Source organism: Perca flavescens, chromosome 3, assembly GCF_004354835.1.
Source record: "Perca flavescens isolate YP-PL-M2 chromosome 3, PFLA_1.0, whole genome shotgun sequence".
Classification (NCBI taxonomy): Eukaryota; Metazoa; Chordata; class Actinopteri; order Perciformes; family Percidae; genus Perca; species Perca flavescens.
This window is the reverse complement of record NC_041333.1, coordinates 29,233,531-29,261,446: the sequence shown is the minus strand read 5'-3', so window position 1 is coordinate 29,261,446 and position 27,916 is coordinate 29,233,531. Positions and strand designations below refer to the sequence as shown.

The 27,916-nt window shown below is 41.8% G+C and overlaps 1 protein-coding gene across 10 annotated transcripts; it reads left to right on the top strand.

Annotated features, from left to right (window-relative positions):
* The first annotated feature begins 1,211 nt into the window (after nt 1-1,211).
* On the top strand, nt 1,212-27,916 carry pax3b (paired box 3b). Of its 10 annotated transcripts, XM_028572477.1 has the most exons (10): nt 1,212-1,680; nt 2,173-2,408; nt 2,645-2,774; nt 3,256-3,399; nt 16,687-16,886; nt 17,701-17,866; nt 18,579-18,784; nt 21,896-21,964; nt 22,064-22,343; nt 26,165-27,916. In XM_028572477.1, the coding sequence occupies exons 1-10, from the start codon at nt 1,596-1,598 to the stop codon at nt 26,197-26,199; spliced, it is 1,551 nt and encodes a 516-aa protein (XP_028428278.1). In that variant the 5' UTR covers nt 1,212-1,595; the 3' UTR covers nt 26,200-27,916. The 10 variants fall into 10 exon arrangements, with proteins under 10 accessions (XP_028428278.1, XP_028428285.1, XP_028428283.1 ...); XM_028572484.1 differs by lacking the exon at nt 21,896-21,964 and having other exon boundaries at nt 2,645-2,702; XM_028572482.1 differs by lacking the exon at nt 21,896-21,964 and having other exon boundaries at nt 2,645-2,702; nt 22,064-22,348.

Below are 27,916 nucleotides of genomic sequence, written 5' to 3'. Positions count from 1 at the left end.
AACAGTTTACTGATAATATTACGGACAGATTTGTGACTAAATTAGCAATGGAGAATTCTCAATGACGAATATCTTGTTTGTCTTATCAATTCAGATATGAAAAGCAAAAGTTACACATTTGGGGTTTGCCTCTTAGGCTACTGTATTGTTGAATACGGACAGAATCCAGGTTTGTTTTTGGTTTTATAATTTGAGAGTTAAAAAAAAATCAATAGAAACCGTATAGCCGAAAGGAACAATGTCAGGAACATTGGTCTCTGTGCAAATGTGACCTGTTGTGAAATAAACTGATGAAATATGAAGAACCTTTCAGTCAGCATTGAATTTGGTCGACAAAACGTGGCTGGAAGTTATGGTGTCAAATAATATATGATCTATATCTAAAGATCCATAGATGGAGTCGTCAATGAAGTAAAATATATAATGTATATAAAACAAAGTAATCCCAATGCAATGCAATTACAGCAGCCCAGCAGTAATTATATTATTATAAATGTTCAGTTTTATTTAGGATTGAGACTCTTAGGTGGGTTGTTTTTCTTAGGCCTATATTATTTCGAGGTTGTGCTGGTGCTATATTGGTCTGAAAGTGTTTTCCTATATGTTGTAATTTACATATGGGCCTATAAAGAAGCAATATGTCACAAGCAAAAGTTAGTGACATTTAATTTTCTGTTACATTGGCTTACATCACACATTACACAGTTTCTGGTCAGTGCATGCAGTGTAGGAACATTGTCTATGTATTATTCCTATCCTTGTTTTATTTTATTTTAGAATAGAGTGAGTGGACGATGATTCATCGACTTAGCCTACTGGGGAAAAAAACTCACATCAGGACCAATGTGTGTCTGTGAAAAATAGTTTGTGACTTACTAATAATTTACCACATTAACCAAATAATTATACCTCGTGGTGTGTTGCTCCACTTTCCTCCCAGTAGTTCACTCAACGCATAAGCAGCTTTTGAGACTTTTTGGTGGTTAAACAGTACATGCAGTGACTTTGCCATAGCTTTGGGTTTTGTGAATTGACGCCCCTGTCCCATCTGAGCGGAACTGTGACAGCGTCTCTGATAGGACAGAAGTTTTCAGCCTCAGCCAATCACCGCGGCCCACTGCGTACCGGGTGTAACCTCTCGACCAATCACAGCCAGGAGCGCTGACGGGGCGAGAGAAGAGCTCCGCTACTTTTGACTGTCTCCTCTCACTTTGAACCAGTGTCAACAAACAACAACAATATTTTAGTCCTAGCAGCATCGCCTTGGCAACCTAATTTCGAAGATCCCGAATACTGGCGAATAAAACGGAGGAGACAGAGAAACTAAGTGTATCAACATCAAAAACAATTACATTTTCTTCTTTTCTTCTTTTTTTTGTCGTCACATTTGACTCCTTAGAGGGTTAGAGGATACATTGGTGCTCGGCTGTAGCCCGGGTGCGGCTAACTAAGGCTAACCGAGGCTAACCTTTCAGGGAGCTTCCTCACAGGAGAAAAAGACGATTTCAACGACGACCTCCTGCTGCAAACTCGGTGTTGGAGCAGCCGCCTCCCCGTCAGGAGGAGGTATCGTTAGTCACTGGGGTGTTGGAGGTATGACTGCGTTGGCGGGGTCAATACCCAGGATGATGCGACCCACGCTAGCTCAGAACTACCCCCGCAGTGGCTTCCCACTGGAAGGTAAAGCATCACATTGCCGAAGGACCATATGGATGTTGACGGAAGATATGTGGGTTTCAGTGCTAGTTAGTCAAAAGTCACTATTACTTTTTATGTAGCCATAGACCTTAACATCCAATCTTCTCCGTTACATCGGTTAAGGTATTTCACTGTTTATTTCTCACAATCTTTGGTGTAATTTGAGCAACTTTTAGCAAACTTGTTTTCAGGCTATATAGCCTGTGAAATAGAGGCTATTAACATTATGTTTCGTCTTTACACATTACATAATGTTAATGTTTTAATGGGATAGCCTACTTTTACGCAGTATGTTTGTTGTCAACTGTTTTTGGAGCAGTACAAAATAAAACGACTGCTTCATATTGTTATTGGTGTATTCAGTTACATTTGGGGCCAGTTCAAACTTTCCTTCTCCTGGTGTTGTGTAGCCTATAACATAGCATGCACTAGATCCCTTTGGTGACACGTCCGTTTCATATTTTGATTACATAGTGTCTACCCCGTTGGGTCAAGGCCGTGTGAACCAACTCGGAGGAGTTTTCATTAATGGCAGACCTTTGCCCAACCACATCCGACATAAAATCGTGGAGATGGCCCACCACGGCATAAGGCCGTGTGTCATCTCCCGACAGCTCCGGGTCTCCCACGGCTGCGTGTCCAAAATCCTGTGCCGGTACCAAGAGACGGGCTCCATCAGACCCGGGGCCATCGGTGGCAGCAAACCCAAGGTATGGACCAGAAAAGCAGATCAGAGGCTCCTGTACGATATTTGTAGCCTCTTTGTAGAATATGTAGGCTAAACCATTTTTATATAAATGCACACATTGAAATGCTTTGGCTTATTCTTAACTAAAACACTGACTTGTTGATTTTTTAGGTTATAGCATGTAAAGGCAATGTATCCATTGTGCCCCAAGGGCCACAACAAAGTGAATAAACACTGCGACTTTTCTGACCTTTGAAGCAGGGAACAACGCCGGACGTAGAGAAGAGAATAGAAGAATACAAGCGGGAAAACCCGGGTATGTTTAGCTGGGAGATTCGGGATAAATTACTGAAGGATGGGATATGTGACCGCAACAACGTTCCTTCAGGTAAAAAAGGGCAGTCATGGATTCATTGAAATACTATTATTATTATTATTATTATTATTATTATTATTAGGCTGTTATATATTTGATTGGATTTTTCTACGTGTAACCTAGATTACATTCTATCTTTTTTATTTCTTTATATTTTATAAATTTGAACTTCGACCACAACAGGTTATCATAGCCATACTCGAAAATGTTTTATACATTTATACAATAAATAAATAAATAAGTAAAGTAAAACAAATATTTCCCCATTTAACAAATCTACCGTTTCTTTCAGTGTTTTAATTTTAAGAGACTTTTGCCAACTTAATATAGCCTATAGGCTTTTTTTTTTTTTATTTCAGATCAATGGCCTTTTTTTGTCATATTTTAATAGTCCTGCCAATTATTTTGAATTAAATACCCTACTTTGTGAGTCTCATTTCCTTTCTTGTATTTCTATTTTTGTAATTTCTACTTTTTGAACGAACTTTTGCAGTGAGCTCCATCAGTCGCACCATGCGGAGTAAGTTCGGGGGGAAAGGCGATGAAGAGGAGGATGAAGAGGAAATCGAGAGGAAAGAGTTGGAGGAGAACGACCGGAGGGCCAAACACAGCATTGAAGGCATTTTGGGAGACAGATGTGAGTGAACTGCTCGAGTTATTTTGGCTGATGTAGAAGAAAAAAAGTTGGCTGCTAACTTTAGCTGGGGTTATCTATTTCATATCAGTGACCCCCACACACGCAGTGGAATCATGTTTGATCAGATACGGTCTCACTGAGCCCATGTAGAAGGAATGTGATTATAATTGTAATTTATATAATTGCTAAACTGTCTATTTAAAGTGTACTTTGGGAATATTAGTATAGCGACAGTGAAAACATAACAGGCTATTTATCCACGTATATATTATCTAATTGGGATAATTCCAGTGACTTAAATTATAGTAGAAGAATTCCTTCCCATTTTGCAGGGTGACTTCAAGAAATCTGTGAAACGCTATCAGCCCCTCCAACCTGTTGATTGCTTTGGAGCAGAGTGTAAAGGAGAATGGTTTTCCTTAGTCGTGTAGCCTCTGTGTGGAGTTTTAGCATGCTGTAAAGTTGTTGGCTGGGGGGTGGAGAGTGTGTGTCGTCCTTTGTTGGGAATTCTTTATCGACCATATCTCTCCAGCTAATGCTTTTCCCATGAGGCCATATACCGTAAATCAAACAGCAGGTGATGGCTTTGTGCGGAAAGGAGAATGTGGAGTGCGGGTGTGGATGTTCAGCAGTGGTTTAAAAGCAGTGTGGATGGATAACAGTAAGTCTGCACATTAGGATGCACCTATTTTAAAACCGAAGCCGTCCACATTATAAATGATTCCACTATATTTGAGTGTAATGCCTTAATAAATTGTGCGTGGTAGTTGGCTATTGTTTTATGCGACAAATCAATTTGTATTAGTGTTTCAAACAGCGTTCAGTGGGACCTCCTGCAAAAGCTATTCAGCCTAATAAAAATCATATATTTTATTTAACACGTGAAATTCATTCAAATGCAATTGAAGTTGTTTCATTTATCTTTTCTTATGGATTTAAACAAGGCCGAATAGACTGAAACCAAATTCAAACCCAAGGTGATTTTTCAGACAGTGTATTCCTGTTTAAGAAAAAAATAAATCACCTCCTGCTAACAGAGACTCTGAAAGATTTGACAGTGTTTAAGCCAAATCTAGTTTCAAACTGCATAAAGTGGTATAGGATGTGTTGCAAGCCAAGGAATAAAACACATTTCTTCGTTTCAGTGTCACAGACAGAAGCAGTAGCCCAATTGTAAATTTTAAAGCGGTTTGGGGCTAATTATACAACTACATTAGGCCTAGTTAGCCTGTTTTTAATGTCATTACTTTACTTTTTTTTTGCCTACGTCATTAGAGTGGAAATTCGACGCGCTTTAAATGGCTACTTTCCAAATTATTACAACCTCCATGATCAGTCGCCTCGCTCGTTTGTAGAAACCAAACTGTGCTTGTCATCACTTAGTGGATGCAACCAATTTAAACGTTTTTCTTTTCACTTTGGAAAAGTGAATTATACTTTTTAGTGGGCTCAATGTGTGACAGCTAAATTGAAATGGGGCAATGCAACTCCGGGGGAAAACACTGGAGGTGATTGGACAGTTCACTCTCAGTCCAACTTCAGAGTTCGCGATATTGTAGCCTATAATGTTAATAAAAAAGACACATATTTCATATTTTAGCACTTGATAAGCTAGGTACTTAATAATCTACCACCCTCTATATAGGCTAGCACCAGAGACTAAACGACCCCCAACATGAGTTGTTCAAATAGTTTCCATCTCTTCTCTTTCCACTTTTTTTTAAACAGTTTTAAGCAGCGAAATGTCAACATGTAGCTAGCCCACCATTTCCCTGTAAGCACCTTCTTCTTCGTCCCTGCATCAGTCAAATAGGGGAGGAGAGATAGAGGACTCATAATCTGAGGAGACAAAATGTCCCCCAGATGAGTTGATCAAACATTTGTTCAACGGTTTCCAACTCCTCACAAAGACACGCCTCGCGCGCACAACGGGACGCTCAAGGATGAACTTGGGAGACAAAGACGCGAGAGTCTATTTGGGGCTCACGCTTGGGCTGCGCGCGGACAAAAGGCCAGCTTGGAAACAGCTTTGGCCGTCGCTAAAGAAGAAGGCAACCTGTTTATAATTCAGTCAGAGAAAAAGCTTCTCCACAGAAAAGCCCGACAAAACACACTATGAGGCCGCAATGAAGGATGAATTATTCAGGGAGCGCTCCGGCACGGTTTAGAGGGCCCGTTCACCGAGAGAAAATGGCCGTTTTCACCTACAAAATGTTTCCTTTTGGGGTCGGCTAAAGAAGCCCACTGCCATTTACAATGACAATTGAGGCCTCTGAAATCCACTCACGTATTGGCCAAGGATGCGTGCTCGCCCCAAAAAACCTGCGCACACGTGTGCGCGCACAATTACGCATTGAAAACTTTCCCTCGATATAAGACGTAGCCTACTCTTTTCAAAGTAAAATGTAGAATGCAATTTTTTTTGATAAAGGCGCACAAGAGGAAGACACACCACTCTCTAAATTAACTATCAAATTCTTTCTTTCTTTAAAAAAAAAAGGCCCACATTTATTTGTTTTTTCTGACGTCAGTAAACTTTTTTTTTTTGCTTTTGAAAAAGCCTGATTCCTGTGTTTATCATAATATTCGGTCTGTAATCGGCCGACCCTCTCCGCCTTGAAGGATGATGCTAATAATCCTCAGCCGTCTCCAGCCTGTAACTTATGGTCTATTATTGATTCTTTGATGAATCTCGGCCTTGGCCCCTCGAACATTAATAATGTCTTTTAAATGATGTCGATATTGTGCTATGTCACATTTAATGACGGAGGGAGTGTATTAAAGAGTTATTTCGGTGAATGGGGACCAATGTTCTCCCCGGAGAGCCCCGGTCTGGCCCGGAGCGCAGCTTCACAATGGGGGCCACGGCCACCCGTCCTGCACTGCGCACAACTCCGAACCCCCCCTCCGCCTCCTCCTCCTTCTCCTTCTCCACCACTTGCTCCCCAAATCTCTTCAAGCAGATTAAATCGACTCTTTTATTTCATCTCACTTTCATCTGGAGAGCAACACCGCCCCTCTCCCTCTGTGTCCTGCTCTCTCTCTCTGTTTCTCTCAGCCTGCGGCGCACAGCTCGTTTCATATCTGGCTCCATCCTCCGGAGCGCACAAAGGGAAGTCAGTCCAGTTCCATAACGTTTCTAATTAAGTTCTTTATTAACCGTTTGCGGTTTAATTCTAAATATATTAAGTTACAATTTCAAAATGTCATGCCTAAAAAAAGTATTGCAGTAAATATGATAAGTAGCTGATTCTGATTTCAATGTTTCATCTGTTATTTTGGCCACCACCTTTGTCTATATACTTGTGAAGTTGTCTGCTTTGGAACAATACATATTTGTTGTAACTTTTTAATACAAGACAACTTGAGTTAATATATATTAACAGCAAATGAAATGACGCCAAATTTCAAAATAACACCAGTGCCTTTTCTAAGCATTTGCACACCAAAACTTATTTTTCAAATACCTGTTGGCTACTTTTCTGACTTTCTTGAATGGTGGCTTCAGAGCATTAATATATGGCCAAAGGTGACAGTTATTTTAAAAAGGCACTACAGCCTGTTGCTCAATTAATTAAATATTGAATGGTAATAATTCATATGTAATCTAAAGGCGTATCTTTTGACATTGCAATATAAATTCAACCACATTTTCTTCCAAATTCCCATTCAATAAATAAAGTTAAACACAGAAAGAAATTCCTACTGAAAAAACCCTCCTCCCATGTTCAATTAAATATTTATATATCTGGCAGTAACATTGGCCCTCCAGGCCTTTTCCTGGGCTGTACCAAACTCCCAGCGTCATAGTAATTAACCCTGGAGACAAAGTTAATGATTAAAAAGATGTGGTGTCCCCGCCTCCTCCCTTCTCCTGCTTCACATTTTCACAGTGTATCTTTTAGACTCCATACTTTGTTAGGTGAAATTAGCCAGATAATACAGAGGAGCCTTGTTGAGGGCTGATACATTTCCATTTAGGCCGGCCGTGTGTGCGCATGCACACACACACACACACACACACACACACACACACACACACACACACACACACACAAACACACACACACACACACACACACACACACACACACACACACACACACACACACACACACACATACACACATTCCACTCTGCAATGCAAACAGTCAAAGGGATAACTTTATTTGGTGAAAGGGGATCCTGGAAAGGGCTAATTGAATAAGCCCAGGATCTTTGAAAAACCTCTACCATGGTGAGCGCAGTCATCATGTCATAATTAGGTTTATTGAGGCGCATTCCTTCAATCTGCCTCCATTCCCCCGGGCTCATTGTATCCAGGGCCCAGGCCAATGGCTGGAGGACAAAAGGGAACCGTGAGCACACAATACATGAAAGAGCCATAAAGATTTAGCTTGCTTTGTCACAGAAACGGAGTAGGACTTTGTTTGTGTAAATAATGCGAGTGAATGAAGAACTTGGGTTTCTCTGCCACTTGGGGTGAAGGATGGCGTGCTGCAAATGTAATATGTGGGCACAAACTGGATCAGTGCCAGGGCATAGAGAGGAGGAGAGGAAAGAGAGGACTGAGGGAGGAGGAGTGATAGGAAGAAGCGAGGGAGCAGAGGTGGAGGCAGAGAATGGGTTGAGAGCACAGACGGAGCAGTGTGTTAAGTGTGTGATGATGGATTTTGCAGAGGCATTTGACCAAAGACAGACTTTTCTATTAACTTTTGTTTACCAGCTGTTTTCAGTTGTTATCTTAACAACTTTAAGTACTCAGACTGTAACGTGTTCACTGATAACACTTTTCCATGATGACAATATTTGCAAGTAACTTTTTAATTTTTACTAGTTGCTCATTATTATATGTTTTTGCATACTGAATGAACGATCAATGAGCTAAATTGTTTTGCCTTTTTTGTTTTACTTATGGTGGCTTTTAAAGCAGTGTTCTGATATACGCAACAGTAGTCATCAAAGACACCAATTATAAGAACAAACAGATTTAACCATTTAGAATATTAAACGTGACATTTAATTTCAATGTAAGTTGTAAAGTTCAGCTCAGTCAATTAATCGATAAGTTGATCAACAGAAAAATAATAGCTAACTATTTTGGTAATAGATGGATCGTTTAGGTCTTTTATTTTTAGCGATTGCCCCAAATTCTCTGGTTTTAGTTTCTACAATGTGAGGATTTGGTGCTTTTATCTGCAATATATTTGGGTTTTGGACCGTTGATCGGACAAAACAAGACAGATGATGACACTTTGGACTTTATGAAATTTGAATTTGCATTCATTTTTTCATTTTCTACTATTTTATAGACCAAACGATTAATTAAAACCGAGAAAATAACCAGTAGATTAATTGATAACGAAAATTATCTGTAGTTATAGCCCTAATAAGTTGCTGTTTCTGTCTCATCAAATTTGACAAGACAGAACCAATAAGCTCTCAATTGGATCTTATTATAGCTATTGGCTATTACTGGCCTGAGCCAAGTGTCTGGTGAAGAGGGCTCTGTCTGTCTGATGAAAGAATGAATGTGTCACTCAGTGAGTCCCTGGGCACGAGGGCAAAGAGGGCATGAGGGCCAAGTGGCGAGCACCAAATCACTCTCCTCTACCCCGGGGCTCTCTCTGTCTCTCTGTCCCTCTGTCCCTCTCTCCTCATCCTGCACTCCTCCCTCTCTCGTGAGTTTTTTCTAATAAGCCCATGCATGATGACTATTCAAGCATGAAAACATAGTTATCTGCAAATGAATGGCTGCTCTATGCTTCATTAAAGCCTCTTTTTCCTTTCACACTCTTATTGTGACCCTCTGATATCAATTCAAAGGGCAATTAATGAATGCACACCAACTTTGAAGTCAGGGTGATTTCTGAGAGGGAGGGGGCTTGTGCGTGTGTGTGTGTGTGTGTGTGTGTATGTGCATGTGTGTGTAGGGGGGAGGGGGCAAGGGGTATTTAGGGTATTCCCCCTTCAAGACCCGCTGTAGCGCCCCAGCCTTCACCCGTGATGGACTAGCCACATTGAGCTGAGAGTGAGCGAGCCCCAAAGACGGTTTGAAGGGAGTGAAAGAGTGAAAAGGCCCAGCGAAGGTCAAGTAGAATGGCTCGCCTTAGAATAAGGCCCCTCTTTATCTGCTCAAAGTATGCACTATAGGCACAACAGCTTGGGGGAAAGGGGGAGAGAGGTTGTTTTTTAATGTGCATGAGTGTGTTTGTGTGTGTGTGTGTCTGACAAAGTAAGGAAGCATGTGAGTGCGAGGGTTTTCTTCTCATGCATCTGCCTGTGTTTTTGCGAACGTGGTTGTTTTTAAATGTGTGTGTGTGTGTGTGTATGTGCATGTGTGTGTATCAGGGGTTAGGGTTAAGTGTCACAGTTGTCAGAGGCCAGCCGGAGGCCAGTAAATGCAGCATCTATGGTGCTGATGTGGGACAGGCAGCTGTCAATCACCTGACTGATGAAGCCTGACTTTCATTCAGAGCTTTGTTAACTAATTAGCCGAGAAGCTTTTGTGTCGTGTCGGAAAAGAGGCTTAAAATGTGTGTTTAAAATGCTGTAGTCATAGCTTTTGTAATGTGCACACTCTTAAACTTGAAGGCACCTAGCAGACACAGAATTGTGGTTTTTGATTGGTTTAGATTTGTTGTTAACACTACTGGTGTTCAAGCTTTACAGTGTAAGCTACAAAATGCACTGTGTGATGAAAATAATCTTTTGTTCGGGCTTTTTTGCATGAATGTAGCGCTCTGTAGAACTCGTTTACAGGTATTTCCGTGTTTAAATAGGGATTCTCTGCCAAACCAGGAGTTCCTTAGTAATATTTACCATCTGAAAGTTGAGGTAAAAAGTAGGAAACTCAGATCTACCCTCACCCTTGTAACATGAATGCAGCATTATACAGTACATTGCTGCTATTCTAAATGTCTTAGTAGATCCTGTTATACTTGCATTTTTGCCTGAAAAATGTCATAAAAGAAATTGCACTGATCAGATTCCTTAAATTGTTAAAGCATGACCATGCTATTAAGGTGAAAGTACTTAACATAAACCACAGTTGTATGTGCTTATGGAATGCTTTTGCGTTGTTCATGATGGCCTTACATTTTCTTGAAAATTCACATGAATTCATAAGGGAGATTAATAGCTGCTGTAGTCAGTAGACGCAGCCTGGCAGCAGAATTAACAAAGATGAAACTGTCAAACTTCCTCCTTGTCAACTAAAACAATTGAGAATGACAGTTAACAGCTAACCTTGTTGGATTTCAACAAGTGCCCCACTGACTGGAGTTGTGAGTTAAAAGACAGGGAAGAACTGCAGGGTCACAGGGCCAAGGAGGGTCAGTCTCCCCCAGCGCTAAACAGGAAACAGGGTTAGAAACACATTTAGCTACACATGACAGGTAACCATTTCCTGATGCCCCCCTACATCCTCAACAACTCCCATAATCCTTTGTTGACAGCATCAGACTCCTCATGCCCTTTGTCATGTAATTTTTTGTTGCATAACAAGGCTGTGACTGATGACAGTTTGCTCACATCACAACACTTTTTGTGTAATCACGATCCCATGCTACAACACACACACACACACACACACACACACACACACACACACACACACACACACACACACACACACACACACACACACACACACACAGATCTTGTACACTCTCATTTACAGGGCAGCTGTGAAGATTGAAACTCCTCCTTAGCAAGTCAAGTGAGTTCGCCCTCCAACTCCCCCTCCCACACGCATACGCACACAAAAAATCCCCACACACTTGCACACACACTCCATCTTTTTCTTAACCCACCAGAAAGAGTCACAGATGGGTCCATAAGCTGTCAGTAAAGCCATTATCCGGCCCAGCATCTGCCTGTCTTGACTTCTATATACTGTTTAATGCAGTCAGCCAGTCACTTAGTCCCCCAGCTCCTGAATAGGAGCAGCATGGTCGGCCCGCCCAAATAAATGCTGCGTTTGTCTCCTCTGCCTTTTGTTTTGTGATTTTTTTGAGAGGGGTTGGTGGAGAGAAGGGGGGCAATGTGTCAGAGGCTCAATTTACCCTAACTATTAACCAAAGCCCCATAAGAGTTACTGGGATGTCCGCTGAGGGGTGTAAATAGTCCACATATGGCCAGTCAATTCCCCCAAGTCCCAAAATCCAAGTTCCCCTTTCACTCCCTCTCTATCTGTCCCTCACGCACATGCATACATACTCAATGTGTACTGCATCATGTCGCAGTGGACATATTTAAGCTTGTGTGTCCCTATCCGAATGCCCCCCTCCCCTATAATAACAGCAATGCCGAAATCTTTACAAAAGTCTGTTTCTGCTAAATCCTCTATTCTCCTCTTTCCTCTGCTCCTTGTTTTTCTCTTCCCTGGGATGGCGTTGCATGGTGGGATCCATTTTGGGCTTTCTTGGCTTCGGAGAGGTTGTTTTGGCTTGGAGTCCCGTGCACTGTGTGCCTCTCAGGGCTTTAGTTTGGTTAAATTAAACAGTTTTCTTTTCTCCTCTAACCCCTTCCACCCACCCCGTTCCAATTGCTCCTCTCTTATTTTGTGGCTTAATGCTCCTCGGCTCCCGGGCAATCTTGTCGAGGCTCCTTTCCAGGCCTTTTCCTGCTCTGATAATTTTACCCTTTTAAGGCTCATATTTTCTCATATTTTGATGAACTGACAAGAGCCAGTACCATGTCTGCAACCCCCCGCTCCTTTAAGCTGAGGTGGAGCAAAAGTATACAGAGAGAAGTCAAGTGTTTACAAGGGCTATAAATACAGCATTTTAAGATATAGCATATGTATACAGGCAGGCAGCGATATGAAGGTTAGAGTGGATAATTTGATTGGCCAAGGCTATTTGACGGTGCCAAATCGTTGTGATCAGATCTTAGGGATAGCGAGGCGATGACGGCAAATGGGGCACTCTGAAACCACGGGTTTACAAGGTTGGAAAAGATCAAGAGAGGAGCAGGGGAAAGGTTTCAGTCTTTTCTACTCTTCCCTCTCCTCCTCTTTGTCTCGGTAAGAGAGGTAATATATATCCTGATGCTGATCATTTTGGAAAGTGCGTGTGTGTGTGTGCGTGTTTGCACACTGAAAGGCATGTGAGCAGGGGGAGCATGTTAATGGACGCCTCAAGGCTGACAAGCTCGATTAACGTAGCCTTAAAATGCATGTAGAATTGGGAAGCCCAGCGCTGTGGACATGTGTGTATACGGTCATGTGCTTGGAGTGCTGCAGTCTTTGTGTGTGTGTGTGTGTGTGTGTGTGTGTGTGTGTGTGTGTGTGTGTGTGTGTTTATGAGCTCCTGAGCCAAACTGTGGGGAGTAGTGAGATTCAGGGGTGATTGGGTGGCTGCCCTCTGTGTTGGCACAAGTTTGCTTCTAAAACCCCCTTTATACCCCGTGTGTCACCCTATGGTCTTTATCACCTGCCACGTTAATTTGCATTACATTATATTTTAGAATTCTAGGCATCTGGATGATGCGTAAGCAGACATGCATAAGGCTTTACAGTGTCCTTAACACACACACACACACACACACACACACACACACACACACACACACACACACACACACACACACACACACACACACACACACACACACACACAATACAGCAAGTTACTGTGAATTTAGATTGCAATTGCCAAAAATGCTTCAATTAAATATGTATAATTTTCTAATTAATTCAAAATTCAAAATTCAAAATTATTATCCATCACTTAAACAAGTTGCTTGTACTACCTGAAATCCACAGTGAAATTTACTTTTAGTAGGGAGCATATCTAACACCCATTTTGAGGTTTTTGTGATTTTATGTAAAAGCAGAAGATCAGTTTTAATTGATTGACACGTCCAAAATTTACTTTTCATTGGAACAGTTTCATAAGAAAGTGATGTTTTTGAACAATAATTTGAATGTTTTGAATTTTTGAAAAAAAATGAATAAACCTAGCAAGCGGTAATTTTAAAATCCAGTTTTTGGATATCTTATTCCCAGTAAACTGGTACATGTAGCCTATGTATTTTCCTGGACAAGGCAGAAACACACCTGATGGTTGATATCTTACTTTTGAGTAAGTACTGTGAAAAATTAAGAAAAGAGACGGAGATGGAGGAAATCATCGGGAGGGACGTACTTCCTTTTACTTCAGCTAGTGTCCATGCATTGAAGAGGGTCCACAAGCCATCGATGTACTACACTTCCACCACCACCACCACCACCACCAACAACAACAACAACAAAAACCAACACAGATGCCCAGACAGACTATCCCCATGGGGACATTTACATCAGCAACAACAGACCCTGTTGCCCTGCACTGCCCTTCTCACACCCTCAGGTGCTCTTACAGTTCCCTCTGGAGGAAAGGGGGTGTTTTTTTGGGGGGAGGGGTAGAATGCACCCCGGCTGTGCACCCATCCACCCCACCTCCCCAAGCCCTCTGCGAAGCCTCTTTATGTGTCCCCCCCCCACACACACACACACACACAGCTCCCCCGTGGGGCAGGTGACAGCCCTCCACTGTGAAGGGCTGAGGGAGCCATGACGGATTCCACAGATGGACCGTGGAAATCGCCGGCAAAGACCTGAGCTCTGTGGAGCAACAAAGAGCCCGAGAGTCACAGAGAGAAATATGGGTGGAAAAGAGAGAGATGGGGAGAAGGGAGACAAAGAGAGGCTGAGAGAGAGGGTGAGAAGGAGGGAGAACGAGAGAAAGAAGAAGGTGGCGATTGTTTAAGGAGAGTGGCGTGCCAAAAGTTTGTGGGGTAATTTAGGAGTTTGCTATTGTTTGAAGTAAAAAATGTGCAAGTGTGACGTTTTCTCTTAAACATTTTTACACAAGCTAGTAGCCATTTTTATCACCTATGTGTTCTACCTGTCAGCCATATGATGTTCAGCCCATGCATCTGCTCTCTCGTTATCATTTTGTCCCATCGTCTTATCTGGCTGTATCTTGTGATGTATAAACTAACGAAGCAAAGTGAAACAAATGAGCCCGCTTAAGTCCTCTGTAAAGGATCTGATTCAGGGTTGTATCACGACTAGACTCCTGAGACTTCAGAGGTGCCACTCTGTCGCTTCTTTTGAAAGGTTCTCGAAACCCCGGTAGCAGTCATAACCGATAGGTAATTCCAAAGTGATTAAGGATTTTCTTGGCCGCCTCAGCTTTCCCAGGGCCCAAATCCCTGTGAAATGCTGAGGAACGTGCATGCTGCTAAAGTCGGAGGGGGGAGCGAAAAAGCATTCCTAGCAGCCCTCCTCCATGCAGGAACTGGAGGGGGAGGCTACAAAAGGCCTCATCTCTTGTTTTTCAGCCATCCTGTCCGAAACTCCAAAGCCTCGCGCTCTACGCCCACGAATTCCTTCCCCACCATCTAAAACACAAGTCCTGTAACCCCACTAGTCATATGTTGGTGAAAATGTTTGTGTGTTTTTTGTTTGGTTGGGGCCTGAAAAGCTGGAAAGATTTTGTCACCACCACGTGATAAAATACCAAAACTGATGAAAGTAAATCCTAATTCACTTTAGCCATTTTGAAGTGTCTTCTCTTGTCTCTGCAGAGGAGAGTGGTAGCGTATCATTTCTGTTAAAATGCTGAACTCACACACAGGTGGATAAAGAGCTAGCAATCAGCAATCTGAGTGCGAAATTGCAAGATATTCAGCAGAGGCTTAAGGCAATGTCTCCATTTCTCTCACTCCCCCTTTGAAAATATTTTACTTATTGCCTCCCTCATGCTTGAATGTTTCTTTACCAATTTGCTCCTAATGCATGTTAAGTTGACTCCCACTGCTATTGGTGTTGCAAGGAGAAAATCGCAGAAGGAGGAGAGAGGATCAGTTTCACATGAGGGGCCCTGAGATATTTGGATTCTCTTGTATTTTATTGTTGCTTCTGAGGGGGAAATAATACAGTGTTGCACACAAAACTTCCCCTGTGCTGAGAAGGAATTAATTAAGTGTAACACAAAAAGTGGGACATTGGCCTTGGTGAACTTAGAAGGGAGCCAATGGAGTGTTTGAAGTAGTGTGTTAAAAACCAAGCTGCCAGCTTATAGAACTTAGTTCACAATAGTATTAATACTGATCTGAGACACAGATGAAAAGTAGAAACACAAAAGCCCTCAGGACACATGATATCACTGCAGCTCAGTCAGGCCGAAGATCACGCTAGGTGACAAGTCAAAAGAACAACTTATGTATTTCTCAAATTTCAGATATTGATTCAATCAATTAGTGGATTGATATAAACAAATTATAAAACATCAATTTTTAAGAAAGGTTTACGTCATTTATCAAGCAAAAAGGCCAAATGTTCTATGGTGACACCGGGGAGGAGCTCTGATGAATCGGTAATGAAAGTAGTTGATAATTGAAGCCCTAGATCCAGTACAGTTTAATTAGTTCAAATAGTTTGAATTATCTTTTTACACTGAATGTTTATTGTGTGTGTGTGTGTGTGTGCGAGCGTGTGTGTATGTGTCTGTGTGTGTGTGTATGAAGAAGGGGAGTCAAAAATGTTATTAGCTTGACACTAGACTGTAGATATAGGGATAATTACCTGGGTAATTAGTAATAATTTGATTTATTTTGTTTATACGGTAAATTGGTACTGCACACTTTTTTTCTTGCCTGTCCGTACTGTGAATACTTGTGACGAGACAGAGAGAAAAGAAAGAGGAATTTGAAGAGAGAAAATTGATTCATATCTACTCCTGCTAAGCTTGGTTTTAGATAACCTACCCTCTACTCCTACTGTCCGCACACGCACATGCACACACACACACACACACACACACACACACACGCTCGAAGCATGGTCCCTGGATCCAAATTAGCCTTTTGTGTGGCTTTTAGTCTACCAGTCCCCCTGCGGTGCACTGGGAACCTTGTCCAGTGGGATTATTCCTGAGGCTCAGAATATTTCTTCTGAAAGGAGGTCTGTTTGGCTACAAGACCACGAGGAGGACCAATACCTTATGGTGTTTGTGTGTGTGTGTGTGTGTGTGTGTATGTGTTAGAGTGTGTACAGAAACGAAATAACCCACCTTATAAAAGTGAAAAATAGAAGTAAACAAGTGAAAACAGAGAGCAAATCAGTTGACATTTCGCCATTCTGTTGAATGTTACAGATACCCTATTATCACAAAAATATTCACCCACAGCACTGTGACGTATTGGTCTATAACACCAGCATGTGTGCTGTTCAACAGGGTGACAAAGAAAATCTCTTAAACATTTCTTATTTTCTTCCCTAATGTGTTTGAACAGCGAGTCACTCAGATGAGGGTTCAGATGTTGAGTCTGAGCCTGATCTGCCGCTAAAGAGGAAGCAGCGGCGCAGTAGGACCACCTTCACGGCAGAGCAGCTGGAGGAGCTGGAGAGGGCCTTCGAGAGAACCCACTACCCTGACATCTACACCAGGGAGGAGCTCGCCCAGAGGGCCAAACTCACCGAGGCCAGGGTCCAGGTACCTACAAAATGTTTTTTAGGAACTGAAGAGAGAGAAAAACTGATTTTCGCTTGTGAATCACAGGAATTTATATGATGGATTTTCAAAAGGGTTTCATAAGCTCAGGGGTTGTAAATTTTACATTCGCTTCACAGATAACCATGAAATCCTTCAACAGGAGTTAAAACATGAAAAGGTTTTAAAACACTCTGCTCACACATTCCCTTCTGTCTGACCTAACACACTACTGTGCATTAACATTAATGACGTGCCCTTACTATGAACGTCCCTCACAGACGCACCCTCACTTTTAAACAAAAACCTTGTGGGTTTATACACTCTTTGACCATTTAAAGGCAACCTGCTAATCTCTGTTTGACACACACACACACACACACACCCACACACACACACACACACACACACACACACACACACACACACACTTCTCATCCTCACTCCCAGGGGCTCAATCTGGACTTTCCTATTTCTGATCTGGAGTCCAGTAAATTCTCCTTCACAGGCTCCATATGGGAATGTAAGCAGGCTCAGTATGAGCCCCGTCCATATGGGCACGGAATGTCACTCACACACTCCGAGCAACCAGCCATGATTCACACATCTAACCCACACACACACAACTTTTGTTTTTCTCACATTTTAATAATAATAATGCTGTCAATAGCTGCAGCAGATTTTGTTGTGATTTTTTACTAGTCTGCTAACACAACAGCTGGATTGTGTAAAATTGCACACTGTAGTCTGAGGAACACACAACACACACACACACACACACACACACACTAATCAATTGTTGTCATTGTCGTACTAGGTTTGGTTCAGCAACAGGCGGGCGAGGTGGAGGAAGCAAGCAGGAGCCAGTCAACTGATGGCATTTAATCACCTGATCCCAGGGGGTTTCCCACCTTCAGCAATGTCCAGCATCTCCCCCTACCAGCTCTCTGACAGCCCCTACCCCCCCTCATCTATAGCACAAGGTAAGAGATGAGACAGACTCATATAATGGATGCAGTGGTTGAGAAATGTACACTGTTGCAGTTCAAAGTGCCATGAGCATAGGGTTTGTTGTTGATGCAAATAATACACTCTAACATGTTGTTTTTTGGGGAAAATAATTAGCTCTTATAACACTGCATTAGGTTTTAAGTTACAAAACTTTCAACTTTCTGATGGCTTTTACTGTATGTTAAGGCTCTTCTCAGTCTCAGTTAACGGTATTCAAACAGTATGTCTGTGTACAAGTCATGGAGAGTTTGAGTTAGAATTTGTGAGTTATTGTACATGGTGTAGTAAACATTTGTGTGCAAATTTCTTTTAAATCAATTATTATATTAAACTAAGTCTATTTTGACAGAAGTATTGCTTTTTATTTATTTATTGATTTAAAATACACTTTAACACTGCATGAAAAAGACTTAATTTTGTATTAAAAGAATAAACATTTTTTTCTTTATACATTTTGAACACACTTGAACATGTTTTCAAATTCAAGTTTTTATTGAATCCAGCATTTTTTCTTCTAGTTGAGTGAATTTCAACACCGTAAAAACAACTCTGCTAGAATGGGGTGTTTTGGCTTTAATTGTCTTTTCACTTATCCCAGTACTAACCACTTAGCAGTTATGTTCCGCAACATTTTGCTGACAATCTTTTCAAGTGTTTAAACTTACCATGTGATGCCTTTGATAGTGTCAGAGCCCCCCAGCACAGTGCATCGGCCCCAGCCTCTCCCTCCCTCCTCGGGCCACCAAGCCACCGGCGGTGGAGGGCAGGTAGAAGGAGGCTCAGCCTACTGCCTCGCCTCCGGACGCCACTCCTTCTCGGGCTACTCGGACAGCTTTGGAGGACCGACCAATCCCATGAACCCTACCATAGGAAATGGACTCTCTCCACAGGTGAGACTAAAGGCTAAAATCTGTGGATTTAAGCTGCTTAAAGTCAGTCTTGTATTTAATAGATTAAGATAATTAAACTTAACTTTTCAGAGGAAATCCGAATCAGAAAAGTGTTTATTGCCACAATAAGGTACACTTATGTGGAATTTGCCTTGGTGAATTGTGCATACATAAACAAACAAACAAACATAAGCAATATAATCTTAATTTGTTAAGACAATGTGATTGGATTCCATAAAAATAATGTTATTCTTAAAAATTATTAATTCTTAAACACAATATTTCAGTTGAAAATTGATACTGGATTAATTTGTTTTAATAAACAAAAGATTTAAGTTTGTGTTTTTGTGGTCTATTCATTTGACAGGAATAAGACTTGTGTGTTTGACACTATACATGCCTCTAGTGACTCAGATAGTTTTACTTGCACGGATAATACCCATAACATGTCAAGCCAGAGCTGGGCAGAATTAGATTTGAGCATGATTTCAAAGAGTTGAACCCGGTTGAGGTATGCATGATTTACCCTGTCAGACACACAGCTTCACACAATACCTCAAGAGCTTTAAAACGTCAAACACTCTTCTCAAGTAATATTTCATGCAGGTGTTGAACACATAAATTCACAGGCTCCCAGCCTGCTTACCGATTTATCCACTTGTCTACTCAACACTATAAACTGTATGCTCTACAATCACACACTCCTCGGCAGTACTGGAGGAGGGCTTTCTCACTGTTGGAGGGGAAAAGTAAGATGACTCGAGAAGGACGGAGGACAATTGAGTGTGTGACAAATGAGAAGTGAAAAGACAATTACAGCCAATTATCCAGGCATGAAGTCCCAAGGTCTTTGCACCTAGACAGAGGGTACAACAGAGGAGACAGAGGAGTTAGACCTTAACAGGCAGAAAATGAGATTTCAGCCTGGCGGAGTCTGACTCCTCAGAGAACAGGCCGCAGCAGTGTGAAGACAGAGACACACAAATACACACATGCTCACAGGTCCACATAATTACACACACTCGAACACACACACACACACACACACACACACACACACACACACACACACACACACACACACACACACACACACACACACACACACACACACAGTGTAGATAATTGATCAACTCCATGACATTTTGAGGATCTGTTAAGGATTTTGCAACATCTTTTACACAAATATTACACGACATGGTTGAGCAGCATGGCTAAGTCAACTTTTCAACCTTCTGTTTAGATTGGAAGATTGATTACTGCATTTTTTATTTCCAATACACCAGCAATACACTGATCAATTAGCATTTCTTATTCAAAAATAAGTGCACACTACTTTTTATTTCGGCCATTTTGTTTTATGTGTTTGGGGCAATAAGCGTGTGAATTCCTCTCTCTGAAAATGCTATTTGCCGAGTCCGCTTTTACTTTTACACACTGAACAAGCATCATGTGTGCTTACAAACATGCAGAGAGACACTGCTGCGTGCATAAAACATGAACAAACTGAATATACTTTACAAACAATATTGTGCGTAAAGGCAGCTAGACACAGCATTCTCATGGTCATGTATATGTCCACAAACACTGCTACACACGCCATGTTATGCTATAGCCTCAAGGGAAGCTTCTCGTGATAGCATTCTTAAAATGTTTGCCTCAAAATTCCTCCATGTAATAGCAAAGATTCTAATTTATTTGTATATATTTCATACAGCGGGAAAAGGAATGTCCCATCTCAGATGTCCCCCCCCCCTCGCCCCCGCCCCATCCCGACATTCTTCGCTGCTAACTCTTGGACGCACTGTTTCAGGCCGCTGGCAACGGCAGAGTTCCAATATGAAACACCCTGGATGGGCCAGCCAGCAGGCATCTCATGAGGCAGGGAGAGGCTCGGGAGAGAGGGATAATGGGAAGCGGTTTGATAAAGAGATAGGCAATCAGACAAAAGCACAAAGAGGAAATTCACCAAACTAGAATCCATCAGTTTAAAGAACATGTATCCTTGCTCCCTGTGGCTTGTTTAAGCAGAAGTGTATCCTTACTCTCTTTCTGTTTTAGGCCAAACCCTCCAAAAGCAGGTTAATTTTCTAGGAAACTGTTACCGGGCATAAGGGGAAACGCAACTCCCCTCTCCAAATCAACATGGACTCCTCCATTCACCTCCCCTACTTGGGAAATGATTTAAGCAGGGCCATGTGTGTGTGTGGATGTAGAATAATATGTCACTTAGAGGGCCAAGAGGACCCAAAGAGCAGCGTACCTGCTTCTTATTAGGCAACTGAGCCTTGAGGGCTTTGCTCTGTTGAGAAGGAGGTGGGATATGATACATTTAGAGGTAGCAGATTCACTTAGAGTTACTTTCATAAGTGATGAAGCCAGTCTTAATTTCTTATTAACGGTTTACTGAGCGCTTTGATAATGGACAGGTAAAGTCAGCGAGCATTGAAGGGGGGAAGGTAGTATCAAGTCTGTTTTGAAACTAGTTGAAACACTTTGCCCCACGGCTCTTTTCCGTCCGTTGCTGGCCAAGGAATATTCCCCCAAATTTGATTATCTGGTTGCTAATAAAGACCAGGTCAAGAGCTAACGGATTTCTCAAACTGCAAATCTATTCAGAGGTTGAACTGAGCCGAGCTCATGCCGACCTTTCTTCTGTGTTATCTTTGCCGGCATATCTTTCCCTGAGATAAGTTGTTATCTTGTGCCATGGGTTTTTGGAACAGCGTCCAAAAGGAATTTTAGAATAAGTGGAGCCGTGGATGTGAGACAAATTGCTTAATTCTTCCTTTCTGGTGCTACAGTATCTCTGCCTGGGACGGGCCTGCTTGGAGCCTTTTGATGTCCGCGACAGGGGGATTTCCTGTGTGTGTCTGAGTGTGTGTTTGTACATATTACATGGTACATATTACACACACTCCTGTGCTTGTACGCAAAAAAATTACATATATTTCCTATATTATAAAGCCTTGTCAGAACACAACAGAAAACATGTCTTCACGTCACATATGATGTTGCACCCCTCTGGTCTGTTAAAAAATATGGCTAGGGTTAGGGTCAATCACTGTAATTTAAAGAAATTCAGCCTGTTTTTAATAATTTAATTTACAGTATGAAGTCTGCTTGAGCAAACAAATGGAAGAGGACACATCCATTGTCTTCTGCTCATTTGGCTCTAACGTAAGTCCTCCTTTCGTTAGAGCCACTCACAGTGCTCTGACAGTTTACAAAACTAATTTAACTCTCTTCTTCATTCATTCGTTCTTTCCTTCCAAGCAGGTGATGGGTCTGCTGAACCCTGGCGGTGTGCCACATCAGCCCCAAGGTGACTATGCCATCTCCCCTCTGACGGGCGGCCTTGAGCCCCCTGCTGGCATGGCTGCCAGTTGCAGCCAACGCATGGATCACATCAAGGGCCTGGAGGGTCTCACCAGCGTTCCCTCCATGTCAGCCCTGCCCTCCCTGCCTAGCTCCCAGTCCTACTGCCCCCCCTCCTACAGCTCACCGGGCTACACCGTCGACCACATGGCGTCCTACCAGTACGGCCAGTACGGACAAAGTAAGGTCAATACACTTCACCTTTTTATTAAACACACCTGCATGAACAAATACAAAAAAAATCATACCATATGTAATGGTAATCGTCTTTGCTTACACATTTACTCATTTCTTAAAAATAAAAATAAAAAACTACGAAGAGTTTTACGGAGCAGGTACTGAAAAAACCCGCAAACGCCAGCAGCAAAAGGAGTATACGCAGCATAATAAGGAAGAAAACAAAATGCTATAGCAGACTAAGCTTCTCCATCCATATTCCACACTTTTAAGCCTCTAACAGCTAAGACATTTGACTGTTGGCCACCATCATCCAGTGATGTAAGAAGTATTGGTATTAGTTATATCTGGTGTAGTCTTGCTTTGCCAGACCTTCCTCCAAAGCGCATTGGAGGAGAGTCTGGCTACTCCACACAGCATTCAGAGTTATTGGCATTTCTTTAAACCAATCACAATCGTCTTGGGCGGTGCTAAGCACTGGAGAAAAGCCACGGTGCCGCTGCAAAATAGGCTCGGAAGGAGCTTGTTTTGGTGGAACGTGTACGTTTAAAAGTTGTTTTAGTCGTGCAACAGAAAACTCAGATTGGACAGATAGTCTAGCTAGCTGTCTGGATTTAACTTGCAGAGATCTGACAAAAAGTTAACCATCGTCGTCATATATCGACTGGAGTTTAAACACAAAGGAAGCCCAAGGCAACGGATATCCGGCCTAAATGAGTGAAATCCGGCGGATTTTCCCGCGGCAACGGAGCAATCCCGTAAATGGAACGTCATGGATATAGAATATATCTGGTGCCATACGTGTATTGTGCATCTTCCTTATCAAATACATAAATAAATTATGTTGTAGCTGGTTCAAGGTTCATGTATACTCTTGAGTATTTTAATCTAAAACTAAACTAAATTTAGTGGAGTAAAAAGTACAATATTTAAATCCAAAATGTGGTAGAGTATAAGTATGAAGTAGCATTAAATAGAAATATTCTAATGAAGCCAAGTACCTCGAACTTGTACTTAAGTACAGTTTTAAATATACTTGACTTTACTAGTTACATTCCACCATTGCCACTATCAATTGACTCCATTCACACAGCATGCACTAAGTTTTGACATGCTTTAAAGAATGGGACACATTTTTTTTGTCATTAGGTCCTGACATGAAAACTTGAATCATATTGAATAGGGAAGAGCTTGTGATGTCATGTACTTCTGTCTGAGTGCATTTGGGTTTATAACTGAGATCAGATAAATCACACGTTTTTGTGCAGTTTGATAGTTCTTCATGTAAAATTGATTTGAACAAACTCAGCCTGATCCTGGGATGGAAACCTAAATGTAAAGAGAGCAAGGAGAAAGAGAGAGAGAGAGAGAGAACACTGATAGCTTGATTAATAGACAGTATAAAGATGACGGTCATCATGCAGCTTCCTTGATTCAGTCATGATTTCGTAACGATGCGAATAGTTTTACAAAGTAGTAGTTGTGCAGCTCTCGCAGACGCTGACGTGTTTGATGTAATTTGTCAAAATTAAAAGAAAAATAGCCACAGGATTGTTTTTTTTAATCTATGAACTGATATTTAAAGACTTTTCCAATTGTCTAGTGCAAACCGCTGACGGGTTTTATAGTGGCCTTTCACCTTTTTCAGTAAAAAAATTAAGATGAAAATCTGAACCAAGTCAGCCGACACAGTGTATAGTTATTGGGCGTTCTGGTAGCGAGACACATAATTTGTAACCGCAAATCCCTTGCTTTGATTCAGCTCGCTGTAGTACTTCTTGTTAAAGGCAGCTAACATTTTCCCGGGTCCAATCATGCAGTCTCAAGTGTTGAGGTTAATTGTGCGGATCTGATTGCATCTACGAAGCGATCAGCCCAGCACTGATACTGCGGTTCGGTACTCTGCCGAGTCAGCTCCCATCAGGGTAAAGTGTAGCTGCAGTAGTGCCTGATAGCCCTCCTCGGACTGTTTGCCCTCAGAGAATACCTACCTCTCCAGCAGTGAGAGGGTCTTTTCACTTCCCATTACTGTTACGTTAAGGGTTAAAATCAACTTCAAACAAATCTCCATCGAACTTTGGAAGGCAACGTCGTTTTCCGTCACACCGTGATTACAGCGGCCGCCGTTTCCAATTTTGGTCTACAGGGGGTTGACCAATCAGGTTCATCCACTGACCTTGTAGCAACCTCGAGACAACCGGACCCTTCAAAGAGCGTGGCAGGGGTCCAACAAATCTGACTGCATGTGTATCAAATGAATATCTGACTTAATATCCGAGAGCAGCAAATGTCTAATGAAATATCTCGGTCAGATATCTCGAAGTAAATAGAATAAAGAATTAGGGCGACACACATGAAAAACCTCTCTTAGCACTGTGCGTGGACACACACACTCAAGCTTAAAGGCAGCCACCAGGACAGCACACACACTCACATACACCTACACAGCGTTACAAGGCCGAGCAGTCCATCTTGATGTGATTAATCAGTGTGACTGGATAGCCAGTGTGCGGTTGGGTTTGGAGCTGCAGAGAAAAGCTCCTTTCTGGGGGTGGACGGATCCTAATAGCCTCTGGCAGGGCGGCTATTAGAAACAGGTGCTCGGACTGAGGTCAGCTGGGGAAGCAGTGTTGGAGAGTGCTGCTCCAGGTTCCAGCGTAAGAGACAGGTCCACACTGCTGCACAGTTTTAACGACGATGTAGCTCTCACTGGACTGACTCTCGGAAACAACAACAGTGGAAATCCATATAAGATATCCAAGATATACTTGTTTGTTTTTATTTAGTAATGGCTCTGTTGCTAAGCAACAGCCTTTTTGCAGCAGTCACCTGTCAATTATTTTGCCCAGTTCGGTCTTTCTCTTTGGATTTTGGGTTGACGAATGTGTTTCTTCAGCTGCTCAGCCATGGTGGCAATCGAAGCTCACACTACTACTACTCAAGTCAGAGACATAAAACACAACACTGAGACCCACAGAGACACAACTCTTTATTGTGTATTGTTCTGTTTGGGCCTTTTCTACATATTGAGTTTTTAATAAGGAAAACACATTTTAAAAAGCTTGCTAAAAAAAGGTGGATTTTGTAGTATTGTTATTATTTACACATAGCCTACAGCAGTGGATTCTGGGACCCCAAACAATCAGGACGTAAAGCCAATGACAACAAATCACAAGGAATTACATTTTACAATAAGGTACTACATGATGGGTATTTTATAACTTGATTCCAGTACTTTTTAGACAAAACATTTTTAAATTGCACTTCTTAAATTGCCAATAAATACATAACATACACATTATTCAGAATTTCTTTACCAAAATGTTATTGCTGGCAGTGTGGAGGAGGCTTTAAAGAAGCTTTTAGATCATGTTGGGAAATATAATTTACAGAACACTTAACTGAATATATAAAGTATGAGATGTCGACATAAATAAACTTTTTGGGGAAATCTTGTTGTCTTGTCAAAATCTTCTGGGGGTATATTATGTAGCATGTACCCAAAATGATACATACATCCTACATCATACCCCGGATATAAAATTCTTATGTTGCAGACTTAGCTGCTTCTGAGTGTGAGAAATCTTGTATTTATTTGAGGCATCCTCACACTCCTGTTCCCTCCCTCCATTGACCTTACACCCCAAACCACTGTTAGCACATGCTAGGCTAACAATAGCCACATGTTAGCGGAATGTCACGCTAAAACATGTGCCCAAAAATGTACTGCGGCCATATATCTCTTTTATCATCTTTCCACCTTGTTTTTGTTCTCCAAATCCCTTCACTAGTGATTTAACAACCGTTTCATCTACTTTTTTACAGGTGCCCTTTCTTATCTGAGGCCTGAAATCACCTGATCAAGAGCTTCGGACTTCTCTGAGGGACATTTGTGTGTACAGTGATGGAAATCTTGTAATATCCGGACCAAAATTTATTTTGCTACCATTTACCAGGACACATTCTCTACTGCAGGACATTTTATTATTAATTGTTGTTGGAGAAATTGACAAAATAAAAGAAGGGACCACAAGAAGGAATATCAGACCAAAAACTGTTGATTTACTGTGAACATCACACATGCATCAGATGAACGGCAGCGATGTCAGCGCTTAATGAGGTTGGTGCAGTGGACCATCTACAGTGCCATGACGCGGCACTTTCCACAGGAAACTCTAGTGACCAAACAACATTCGTGGACTCTGACCGTGGGGTCTTTGTGAGGACAGCAAACCCAAATCTCTTCGTCATAATCTACCAGCCTTTGAGGCAATGCTTGAAGAAACATGTTTACATATCTTAAGGCCACATGAGTACATATGAAATTCCATGTATCCCCCTAATTAATCCCCAAATTGTATCTGCAGAAAGGGGAAAAAGAAAAGGGTTTTGTTGATTTTTTTTTGCATTTATTTGAGATCTCTGCATCCCACACATGGAGAGAAATTCCAGAGACAGAGAAAACAAACGTGAGGAAACAAATCTGGGGGTTTTATTGTATCAGAAACTCTAATGTACACCACAGCTGTACTGCAGTGAAAGTTCATTCAAACATTCCTCCTACCTCCTCCTATCTCCCCCCCCTTCCTCTTGCCTTTCTGTCTCATTGATGTTTCGGACGGTGAGGCAGGGATCCTGGCCTTTTGTAGTTTTAGAGAGGAACTCTGAGGAGGTCAGGGGGTGACTTTAGGGAAAGTGACAGATGAGAGAGCAGTAGAGGAGGGTGGCGGAGAAGTGGCTTTAAAGGAAGGAAGGGGTGGGGGGGGGATAGGCAAGATCGATCACAGGGTTAAAAACCCTTTAAAGATCCTCTCCCGGCGAGAAAAAGCCACCAGGTCACAAGTCACGACCAAGAAACACTTGAGAAACCGAGAGAGTTTAGACTAAAGACAGCCATTCTCCCATCTGACCAGAAGTGCAATATCATATATCTTAGACTCGACCTCACTCATGAAAACAATAACGAAACAAAACAATCTAACGTGCCTCTAAAAGTCTTACGAAAGAGTTTGGATTCATTCTCTGGATCTAGTTTGGGACTTTGCAAAGGAACAACACATGTGCCTTTGAAGGCTTTTGGGTCCAAAACTAATTTGAAACATGGTTAATATTGCTGGAACGGCTCACTGAGGACCACATTTAGAAGGACCTAACTCAGTGTAGTGTCATGAGGAAAAGAACAAATCAAGGGAATGCCAATGTAAACAGAAAATTACCAGGAATGACAAAGCCAAAACTGTACTTTATTTCTTTTTGTGTTGCTTGGGACCTCTTCTTGTTTCTATTGTGCATACTCATGAACATATTGATTAGGTTTTTAACGCATTCCAGACATATTTATTGTCTCAAATGTTCTGTATGTCAACAGTGTCGTGGTAAAACTTCCCACAATGTACAAGTGAGTGGCAATACTTTATCCATCAAACTACGGTTCAGAATAACAGAATGCCTTCATAAGCACTCTTTTTTTGTAAATCTGTCGATGTTAGAATGAACCAGTCCTGTTATTTCCTTTGATATATTTTTTTGTATTATTTGACAAAGCGATATGACATAATGTCATGTGTACAAGCGCAT